This window comes from Lepidochelys olivacea, assembly GCF_965140295.1.
Source record: "Lepidochelys olivacea isolate rLepOli2 genome assembly, chromosome: 19".
Taxonomy (NCBI): Eukaryota; Metazoa; Chordata; order Testudines; family Cheloniidae; genus Lepidochelys; species Lepidochelys olivacea.
The window spans coordinates 10,492,728-10,504,609 of record NC_140429.1 but is presented as its reverse complement, the minus strand read 5'-3'; the positions used below and the strand labels follow the sequence as shown (position 1 = coordinate 10,504,609).

Here is an 11,882-nt window from a genome sequence, read left to right as displayed (position 1 = left end):
CTGTGTCAGTAACTGTAGACTGCAATCAAGTTGCCTGTTAACCTTCTCTTGATAAACTAATAGAATGATCTCCTTTAATCTCTCACCATAACGCATGTTTAACTCCTCATGACCAGCACTGTAGATGATGGCTCAAGCTGAAGCTTCTTCACAAAATTCCTAGTTGGGGAGGAAAGCTATGCAAAAGCCTTGAAGCCATGGACTGAAGTAAACAGTGCATTGCCATATATTTAGCAAATGTCATAAAATGCAAGGTATTATTATGACCGTGCAAACCACAGAAAGTCAGGGGGCAGGAGAAGATATACTTCCTGGACCGGAAAGCTGCTGAATGTCTAGACCCAGGGGACAGATGGTTTAGAGTAGGGTGTCACTGACTTCCCCCTGCAGGTAAATCAGCACCGAACTAGGACCTTGCAGGGTGATTGGAGTGGGGGAAAGAGTGACTCTCCCTAGCACCAGTACAAATAAACAGCTGGGCCCTGTACGCTCTGTCAAAGTCCTGGGTGGCTCTGTTGTTCCCAGCTGCTGTTGGTGTCCCCATGAGGGCACCACCCCAGTCCCCAGATTCCCACACACCCCCAGTCCCAACTTCATTCCCATTCTCCCAAAGCCCCCTCCTCCAAAGCCCCCAGCTCCAGCTCCCCCCTCCCTCCTCGAGATCCCCTCTAATTCCAAGGCAGTTCTAGCTCCCTCCGGCCGGTGCGTGTCCCTTTAAATCCCAGCCTTCTTGCCCTGACCAATCACAGACGGGATCCCCGTCCAGCGACGGGGACAAGCCTGGCCTCGGGCCAGAGCCAGCTTTCCCTCTCCGTCTCCTTGGCTCCGCCTTCCCTCCCCCGGCCCCGGCCCGTCCCGGCCCGTCCCGTCCCCCGATTGGCGAATCTGGAAAGCAGCTCCCCCTCCCGCTCCTCCCTGCGGCCAATGAGAGCGCTGGAAGGAGTCGGAGCGCTGCGGGGATTGGTGGCTGGGCCAGGCCAATCGGGGTGCGGCGGGGCGGGTATATAAGGCGGCTCCGGGGGCTGAGGTGACCGCAGTGTTCAGCGTAGCCGGCGCGCAGCGGAGGGGCTTTCGCGCGCGGCGCCGGTTCACACGGGTTCCCCTCAGCAAGTTCCCCTCAGAATAATTGCTGCTGCTGCTGTTTGTTTTTTTTTAAAAAGCCCCTCACTTCCGGTTGCTTTCTTGTCCGCTTCCGGGTGACTTGAGCTCGGCTTCCGGTGGCGTTTCCCAGGAGCGGCGCGGGGCGGGTGGCGATGCTGTCAGCGGGGGCGCCCGGGGCTGGCGGCTCGGAGCGGCCCGGCGGCCGGTTCAGCGTGCTGAGCTGGGAGCAGGTGCAGCGGCTGGACCAGATCCTGGGCGAGGCTGTCCCCATCCACGGCCGGGGCAACTTCCCCACCCTGTCCGTGCGGCCCCGCAGGATCGTGCAGGTGAGGGGGGGCGTGTCCCTCAGACCCCCGGCGGGGGGGTCCGTGCTGGCTAGAGCCCCCCCCCCCCGACAAGGGGGGGGGCGGGTCCCTTGCCATGCATGGTCCTGGGGAGGAGGTGCCTGGTTCCCCACTGTGCACAATGCTGGGGGGAGGGGTGCCTGGTGCCCCCACTATGTATGGGGGAGGGGGTGCCTGGCTCTGCACTGTGCATGGTATGGGGGGGGAGGGACCAGTGGCTCCCCACTGTGTGACCACAATGGTGGGGAAGGAGGGGGGGTCCCTTGTGCCTGGTGCTGGCAAAGGAGGGGGCCTTGTAGGCCCTTCTGCGACCCACCTCCCTGTTAAAGGTCACCCCTATCCTGTAGAAGTGTGCGGTGGCTCCTGCCCAGCGTTGTTCACGGGCTCTGCTGCAGTCCTGCGCGCTGGGCTGTTGGAAGCCAGCAGATCGGCTAGCTAAAGCTGGTTTCAAAGGGTGTCCCCCCCCCCCCCAAGCACATGAGCATTGTGACTTGGCAAAGGCCGCCTTCCCATGGGAGCTGTTCTGACCCGCTCCTGTTTGAGAAACTGCCATGGGGGTGGGAGGGAGCTGGGATCTGCAGAGACCCAGTATTTTCTGCCAAAGGGTGTCTCCCTTTCCAGAGCAACTTGTGTTTAAATCCCCCTGCTTGATGGGAGACCAAGTGCGTGTCTGGGCAAGGGCAGCTCCTCCATAGCGGCGCATGCTATGGGGCTACCTGAAACATCTCCAGTTTTTCTAAACCAGCTGGTAGGCTTCCTGTATAGGAGAAGGAGGTCACCAGAAACTTTAGAGGCCACTGTTGACTCACTGATTTTTTCGTAAGTAGTTTGTGCAGAAGTGTTGGACTCTGCCCTGATGAGGCTGCACTCAGGCTGGTCCCGCGCTTGCTCTCGCTGTCTGCTTATATGGGGCTTGAAGTCTGCTAGCAGAAAATAAAACTGCTGAGACTGTGATATTCAGTCTCTCACGCATGGCATCTTGCCACCCAGGCTGAGGAATTCTCCAGCTGAAGCAAATACTTCTACTAGCCGAAGCGAAGATAGTAGATTTTTCGCTCTGCATCCATCTCTTACTATGCAAGGCCTCTGAATCTTGCTGCTGCCTCGCCCAGACTGAAGCATGTGATGTACAGAAAACCGAGGGGTCATCACAGGCAAAGTCATTCAGAATTGCCTTCGTATTAGATTCCCTGTATCTACTGATATTCTACTGCATCTTGGCTTGTCCCTTGTCTTCATGTTGACATTTTCCTGTTAACCTAAAAACTCCATCTTGGATCCAGGACAACATGCATAATCTAATATCTTATTCATGTAAATTTCATTTAGAACTGCCACATCAGTAGAGGGCAACATGGGACTACATTACTGCACATACTAAAAACAGATGTTTGTAATAACTAAATTCAGACTCCATCAGCCCAGGTTAGCTTCTGTAACAGGAAGGCTGTGAGAAGCTTTACAATAGGATAGATGCAGCAGGTACTGCAAAAAATGCACTCATGGCCACCTCAACTAGTCTGTGAATTAGCTGAGCCTTTTTTATGCCGCTTAAAGCAATACTGTTCAGCCTCCCTTGTCAGAATGTCAAGGAGATGTTAAGTGTCTGGATTTGTCAATGTAAATTAATGCTGGGACCCGATGACCCCATTCCAGACTTCTGAGGTCTGAATAATAAAAGCGAAGCTTTAGCTGTGTAAGGACAAACTGATGCAGTTAGTATTGCTCGCACAGTTACACCACTTGTATCGCAGTGTCAGTAGACATTTAAGAGAATGTCTTCTGTTCCATTTTATTATGGGCGGATTTAGGACCACTAGGGACTTAATCTATCGTTTGCTCCATAGGTAACTAAAACAAAAGTAATGCTTAATGTGAAAGGATCACTGTGAACTCAAAACAAGTTGGAAACTGGCTTCTTTACCAAAACACTAGATTAAAAATGAATTGTAAATATAAGTTACTTCTCACTTAAGGCAGAGTAAACAGAATATCAGCTTGTCCAATGATTCAAGTGGTGCCAACTGGAGTTTCCCAGAGCTGCAAAATCTGGGTTGCAAAGCTTGAAGGGGAGTGCATATTTAAACTGTTGGCATAAAATGCATTATGCTGCACAGAGCCACTTGCACACACGTCCACCTAGGAGCCGGATCTGCTGCTTGCTGCTTCCGGGGCGCAGCATGGTCCGCGGTGCTAGGACAGGCAGGAAGCCTGCCTTAGCACCTGTGCTGTGCCGTTGACTGGGAGCTGCCTGAGGTAACCCCATGCCCCAACCCTGCACCTCAAGCCCCTTGTTCCCAGCCCTGAGCCCCTCCAAACCTGGAGCTCATTCCTAGCCCCACCCTGCAGCCTGCACCCCAGCCCTGAGCCCCTCCCAAACCCCTCATCCCCAGCTCTGTTGGGTCGCAGGCATCAGCAATTTTCTTCAACTGGGTTGCCAGAAAAAAAGTTTGAAAACCACTGCTCTATGCCATAATTTAATCTTCCCAAATTAACAGGGATTGGTTACCATAAAGTTGTAACCAGTGTGCTTTAATATGACACTTCTTTCAAATGGAAATAGCAGCATTCACAGCTTAGTAGAAAGGCTTGACATTCATTTGAGGGCTTCAGGAGATGCAGAGCACTCAATCTCCTGAAAATGAAAAGATTGAACACACGAACAAGTGCCCCATGGCTTGGTGGTCTCTGCATTTGCACTGTGGTGGATCCTTGAGTCTCCATTTGTGCATCAGGTGCACACATCTTCCACATAACATCCTAATACGGTTGCTGGTTGTCTAGTTCAAGTAAGCTGCTGCATATTCACGGAAGGGAGGCTTCTTCATTCCTTAGTAATGACTCATCAAATATAAAATCAAGCATGTTGGCTTCTAATTAAAAAGTCTATTCACAAACTGGCTTTCACAAGAAACTAATCTAGGATTTCTAGATCTCTAGCTCTTGGAGTACTTCACTTAAGTTTGGAAATTGATCAAGTGGCATTTGAAAAATGCCTTTTTTTATGCAAAGCAATGTGACTTCGGCTAACGTAAAGCCCTTAAATTCATGCTAACTCAGTTGGACTTTCAAATTTTGTTGAAGTGCATATGTATGACACGAAAGATTTAATGAAGCAAATGATAGGAAGCTATTAGAGTGCCAAGCTTGATTTGTGTAAAGTAGTGGAAAGCTGACATTGGCAGAAGCCAGATATCTAGCATCAAATGTTCCACCAATTGTGAAACTTAATACCTGAACAGTAACTAAACTGGAGTGAAACTTTCTTCCTTTAGTCTCAGCTGTGTAATAGCTGATTAAAGGATGTTTACAATCTTGCCACTAGCAACTTACGGTAAATACTGAAGACAGTAATTCTGACCAGGCACGTTGGCAGTCTCAGCGTTTAGGTCTGAGTAATCTGAAACAAGTAACCTAAAAAGGCAGCCACTTTGTAATGCTTGGTTATATATAACCAGCTACTCTCATGATGTAGAGAATACCAGGCCAAAATGCAGGCCGGTTTTGTTTGGGCCTGCCATCTGATTGTCAGAATTGCTCAGCTGTACCATATATAGTGAGGTACTCTGTACTACTGACCTGCTTCTGATGAAACTGACAATCCTCTTAGGAACACTTGTCTATCTCCTCTGCTTTATCCTAGTGCTAGCAGTGAGTAATAGATTTCAAATGCTCTTCTCGCTCTACAGTTGGGACAACAGATCCTACTACTTGTATCCAGCCTTCTGCATGGGCAGGTATCCTTTGGAACAGTGTGGTGTGATCCATGAGAGACTCTCCAGACATTTGAATTCTCCTAAAGGCTTGGTTCAAAAAAATTAATAAATTCATGGAGGATATGTCCATTAGTGGCTGTTACCCAGGATGGGCAAAGATGATGTCCATAGCCTCTGTTTGCCAGTAGCTGAGAATGGATGATAGGGGATGGATCACTTGGTGATCACCTGTTCAGTTTGTTCCCTCTGGGGCACCTGGCATTGGCCACTCTTGGAAGACAGGATACTGGGCTAGGTGGACCTTTGGTCTGACCCAGTCTGGCTGTTCTTATGTTGCCATTCTTGTCAATGAGAAATTCCAATTTATTTCTATTGGAGCAGGATTGTATTGTTAGGCAGTTGGACACATAGCCAGTGTTCTACCTTCGTGGGCTGTTAATGTTTTAAACTCTTCTGGCCATGGGCGTTTGGACTATTCAGAGAACTGCAACCATAAACCCCACTGAATTTCAGAGAGCGGGGATATTGAACCATGGATCTAAAACTTCTGTCTTCTAGGTCTTGGGATGAATCTTAAGCCAGCCGGGGTCTGAGTTTCTATTACTTGTATACAGCAAAGATCTCCGGTTTGAGACTTTTAGTTTAATCCAAACCCTTCTCCTGATACTGCATCAATCTTCTTCACCTATATCTAATATTAGACTGACTAGTACAAACTGTAGTCCCCACATCATATTCAAAATAATATGTACCTGGGGGAAAAGACACAATTTTGTATCTGGTCTAACGTGGTCACTGTGATTGACCATAATTGGTATGAAGTTTCTTACTTTGTACTCTGAACTTATTTGAATCTATTATAAACAAACAATTCCTAGGTAGAAAGCATTCTTTGCCCATTAAATGGGAGATGGAAATGTCTACTCAGTATGTGAAAATGAGCAACCTAACTATGCACTGTCGCGAAATCTGGTGTGAACTTACTCCTAACTACTTAGTTGGATCTAAAACTAATCTACCTGACATGTTGGTAAGGGTGCATGCACTAGTGGGTATTTGACATCTCTAATAGTAGATGGCTTACTCGTTCCCTGTGGCTTGATATGTGAATCTTAAAATTTGGCAGTGAGTCCAGGCAAATGTCCAACTTCAGCTACAGTAGCTCCTGCCAGAGAGTAACTAGGAAATGCCAGCATAAGAACCACATCTTGTAAAAATCACAAGTGTAAAAAAGTTGTTAAATTCCGTGTTTTCCAACATTCATAGCTTTCACCAGGATACCCTCTACTTGCTTGAAAGTGCAGTTTCAGACTTGCAGTACCTAGCCTTCACAAAACTAGCTGATATAAATTAGTGTCGTTTTGATACCATTAACCTTCCAGTAAGTATTGGTGGCTCTCCAACTTCCTGTTAAACTTAATCCAAAATGGAATTCTTAGTCTAGTTCATGGGTCTGACTCTTATTGGTTAATAGGACACCCTCTCCAGCTGGAAAAGGAAGAGTCACAGTCAATAACTGCAGTGGAGCATAGCTTAAATTGTTAGATTAGTTGAACTCTATTTTAAAAAAAACTTTACTAGACTGGAACTGGTTCCAGTTACATTCAAAGCTGTGGCTGAACTATTTGTTCTGGAATAATCCTCTTGCCTGTTGGGCCCAAACACGTCAATTTCAGGAGCACATTAGGCAAATCAAGTTGAAGTTTAGCTTTTGTTTTTTTTATTCTGAGGCTTTCTTTATGTTGGTTTCACAGCCTTAATTTTCAACTTTTTGTCTGAATATCTTGATATTAAAGGAAGATGACGAATGAGTCTCTGCCAAAGTACTCAGTTTGAGGTCCTGACTGAGTTTAATATAGAGCTCAAATCTTTTGCTAAGAGGAAGTTACCATCCTCAATTGCTAGCTGATGTCTGGAATAGGTAGTTCATATTTTATGATCATAGGGTTATTTCACCCTAATGCATGTTTAAGTAATCACGAAAGTGATTCAGCTTCATATTTAACAAAGCTTCAGAGGTGTATTTGTGGGTGTGTCAATATTGAGGAGGCACGATTAAAATTGCTCAGGTAACACCTGTTAGATTAAAAACTGCTTCTTAAACCTGGCAAGGTGTCAAATGCAAAATACTGACACACTGGAAATTATTAGGATACACTTACCAGTTAAGACATGAACTTGCATACTCATGGCAAGTGCATTTTAGCAACTGTAGCTTCTTAGTTTGCCTTTAATGAGTCTTGGCAAGGTTAGGGAGAACATCTTCTGAAACATGCTACAGCTACTCTAATCAAATAAAAAGTGGGACGTCACTGTTTCTGCATTTGGGCACTTCTCCCTGGATCAGTTGCAGTTCCAGATTAATGGCCAAAACTGTTACTTAAGACTTTTTTATTTGATAAGAATCAAGAGACTTGAGGAAACAGATCTTGCAATGAACCTGCTCAGACAGTTGCTGCCTGGAGATAATGGGGTGGGAGCAGTTAACCGCTGTAGGACAGAAGCAGAAGTACAGATGTTCACTTTCTGCCAGGAGCACTTTAATGTAAGAACAAGCAGTTGAGGCCCCTTTTAAATCCTGTGGCTGCTGCAAACACATAGCCTTTGAAGTGAACATTTCTCTGTAGCCTTTGTCTCTGGAGTACCTCCAAACTTCCCTGTTTGTAATAGGAATGATAACCATCTCCTTTTTGTTATGCTGGCATGACCTACTTCAACATGCAAGCCCAATTTCAGTTCTAACATCCCAGTCTAAGTACTAAAGTAGTGTTCTATATAGACAATGACTGTCTGTGTGTGTCTCTCTCTCTGTATCTCAGGTGGTCCGCAGCCGTCTGGAAAAGAAGGGAATTGCAGTCCATAATGTCAGGTTGAATGGCTCAGCAGCTAGCCATGTCCTACATCAAGATAGTGGCCTGGGGTACAAAGACCTGGACCTCATTTTTTGTGTGGATCTGAAGAGTGAGGATTCTTTCCAGCTAGTTAAAGATGTGGTCATGGACTGTCTCCTGGACTTCCTCCCAGAAGGAGTAAACAAAGACAAGATCACCCCCATGACTCTGAAGGAGGCATATGTGCAGAAGCTAGTGAAAGTATGTAATGAAACAGACCGCTGGAGCCTTATATCACTGTCCAATAACAGTGGGAAAAATGTGGAACTCAAATTTGTGGACTCTCTCAGACGGCAGTTTGAGTTCAGTGTGGACTCCTTCCAGATTATATTGGATTCTCTGTTACTATTCAGAGAGTGCTCAGAGAACCCCATGTCTGAGAACTTCCACCCCACAATCACTGGGGAAAGCATGTATGGGGACTTTGGGGAGGCAATGGACCATCTCAGGAACCGAATCATTGCCACCAGGAACCCAGAAGAAATCAGAGGTGGTGGGCTTCTGAAGTACTGCAATCTCCTGGTGAGGGGGTTTAAGCCCAAGTCAGAAGTAGATATGAAGGCGTTACAGAGGTACATGTGCTCCAGGTTTTTCATAGACTTTTCTGACATTGGAGAACAGCAGCGGAAGCTCGAGTGTTATCTTCAGAGTCACTTTGTTGGGATGGAGAGCAAAAGGTATGACTGCCTGATGACCCTACACCGAGTGGTGAATGAAAGTACAGTGTGCCTGATGGGACACGAAAGGAGGCAAACTCTGAACCTCATTGCCATGCTGGCTGTGAGGGTGCTGGCTGAGCAGAACATCATCCCAACAGTAACCAATGTGACCTGCTACTATCAGCCAGCACCATATGTCAGCGAAATAAACTTCAACTACTATGTCACCCATGTGCAGCCCCTTTTGCCTTGCAGTCACTCCTACCCAACATGGCTTCCTTGTAACTGAGCATGGACAACACTCTCTAGGATCTGTAGTCCAGGCTGCTCCCTGGCCTTGCCAGCCTTCTGGAAGAACTGTGACAAAAGGCAATATACTGGACTCTTTCTCAAGAGTTTTTTTTTCCCAAGTTTGTTGGAACTAGCTGTCTGCTATACGCTGTGGAGATTGGATGTGCAGTGTTATGGAAACTGTAGATCTGAAATGTTTGCAGGAAGACTTATGAATTATGTAGGCAACAGGGGAGTTAGGGGGATTGTAGGGTTAGGCTAAAGGTAAAGCTGCACTGCCCTGAAATGCAAATCAGTCTGAATTTCCTTTAGTGCAGGAGGTTTTAAGGGTTGTGCAGACTCATGGTTTCTGAAGATAGAAGCCAGAGTGGCTGATTCCTTTGAAGGACCAAAGAATCCTGTTAAGTGCCTGTAACAATATAAACACAATTGTACTGTAAACCTTTATTTTTTTATTTTTTTTGGCAGGGGCTATGGTCCCCAAGTGCTTGTGTGGGGATGTCTTGATGAAAATGTGTTTTTGTTTTGGATGGGAGGGGGTCATTTGATCATTTCTCGTAACATAACAGATGTTGGATTGCAGGTGACATATTGCGAAGGCTTTTGGCATGGCTTGCTGCTCGTGAAGGACTAGCTAATAGTATCTAATAGTAGTCAAAGCTGAGTTGCACAGAGGTGGGGGTTGGCATTGAATGTAACATGAGACACTGGGGCTGGGGAAGAATTGCATTGTGGAGAATGCTGTGCAGAGCTTTATGGAGATGGGAAGCAGTAGAGGCCTATCCAGTTAGTCACTAAAAAGCTCCCAAATCAGCAGTGCCAAAATTTTCAGCAACTTGTGTACATAAACAGTAAAGCAAAGGATCTGTTTGGGAGTCTGCCCTTGGTTAGACTAGTACAAAGCTATGTCTTCTAGGGAATTTGAAATGCTGCTGCTTTTTGGCATGCAGTATGGTTTCAATGCACAAACCAACCAGTGGCCAGCTGGCCAATCTGGGAAAGACCAGGCTTGTCCTGAAGCACAAACCAACTATTGGCTAGTCAAACCGTTGACCATAGCAGTTGCTTTTATGTAGGCTGGAGCCAGTTTTAGGTAAAATGCTTAGAGCCCTGTCCCTCAAGTATTAGATTCAGCTGTAGAGTCCTAGCAGATTCTCTTGATCCTAGCCTGCCTTGGCTAGAGAATAAATCTTCCTTCCTGTGCCCTTGGTCCTTTTGTCAAAAGCAGCCTGTTTTTTCAGCTACACAATTCCACATCTGAGCAACAGATATGAGATTACGAATGTAAAATGCTTAGAAATGAAACATGACTTCTTTTGTGCAAAAAAAAAAAAAAAAAACTGTCTTTTTAAAAAAACCACAACAAACCTTTGTCTGAGAGCATTTTAGTGTCTCTTAGGCAAATGTTCTGCCTTTGAAGTTGTGGGGGTGTGTGTGGAGTACAAACAGTCCTGCCCTGAGATGTCTGGACTGCTTACCCATTCTTTTGCAACATCACATTTGAGACTTAACGATGCATGGGTTTGTAAAGCTGGTACAGCTGAGACATCAGGCATCTTCTCTTCAAAAAGATAAGTGCGCAGCTCTGGGAGTAGACAACACTAGTCACTTCATGGTGCTTCCTCAGAGGCTAATACTTGACTATTTTTACTAACTTGTTTTCTGGTTATAAAACTGTACCACAGCTGGGCACATTGAACAATCTAATAAAGATTAGATACTTGGAATATGTATAACCAGAATTTTACCTTCAGGGGGGAATGGGGAGGGAGGGTTGGAGCTTGTGCATGCACTTCTCTGAATACTAACAGGCTTAAACAAATCTGTTCCAACTTTGCTCCTTTCATCTTTATCCAGTAAGAACAGGGCCCTGCCACTACCTGTCATAGTTTGTTAAACCTACTGTGACCTCATGCTCTCAGACTGTACAAGTTTATTTACACAAGTAATCCTGATACAGCTTATGGGGTAAACTCTGCTACATGTAACTTCTTGATGCCCAGAGCCTGCTTCCTGTGGCAATGCCTGACATAGGGGGGTTTCAAATTTAGTTTTTCCTTGTGCTGAAAAACTGGTTTAAAGGATGTCTTTTGGAAAACTAACTAGGATCTCTAGACATGCAATCCTCACTCAGAGACTCACTTTAAGGGGAGACCTGGCTTTGCATTTTTTATTAAACTTACTATTAACACAGCTGATCTGTAGCATGCTGCACGTTTTTCTTTTTTCGGGCAGGGAGGCTTCTCTCATACTCCTTACCACAAAGTGTAAAGGTAGATGCACTAAACTCTGATCTTTCCAGGGCAGTGACAGAACTCCCTCTTTCTCTAACAGAATGTAAAATTTCCCTACAGCTAAAGGCTTGATGGGGAAAACTTAAAAGAAGGCTGCACTTTTGATTTGTGGAGTGTGTGGGGAATGGGAGTGGTTGATTCCTTGCAGGATGAGATGCTGCCACTTGTAGAAAATCTGAAGATTCCAGTAGTCTGGCACTCTTAATTTTGTTTCAAATGTACATATTTTCCCCCTGCATCTGTATCACTTGTCATGCAATGGACTTGACGTAGACTCACTAGATTCTTTAGAATCTGTTACAAATAAATACAGTGTATTAAATTCAACAGATTTGTTGTTTACTTCACACACAAGGGTAGGTAGGGTAGCTTTACTATTTCAGACCCTGCCCCCACTAAAAATGACTGATAGATCTACAAATTGGATGAGTTGGCATGAGATTGGAGGACTGTGTGCACAGTCCTTGGAATTTAGGTTCTTTTAATCATGGTGCCTAAACGCTCCTTGTTTGCACTTCAGGCAGTTGAGTCCCTAGAACAGAGCCTACTCAAGCCTCTGGAGTAGGCTCTGTTCATGTGGCAGGAA

The 11,882-nt window shown here is 45.8% G+C and overlaps 1 protein-coding gene across 1 annotated transcript; it reads left to right on the top strand.

Annotated features, from left to right (window-relative positions):
- The first annotated feature begins 1,048 nt into the window (after positions 1-1,048).
- On the top strand, positions 1,049-11,623 carry TENT5B (terminal nucleotidyltransferase 5B). The gene is made up of 2 exons (XM_084609657.1): positions 1,049-1,427; positions 7,981-11,623. Exons 1-2 carry the CDS (start codon positions 1,254-1,256, stop codon positions 8,998-9,000), a joined length of 1,194 nt encoding a protein of 397 aa, XP_084465783.1. The 5' UTR covers positions 1,049-1,253; the 3' UTR covers positions 9,001-11,623.
- The last annotated feature ends 259 nt before the right edge of the window (positions 11,624-11,882 follow it).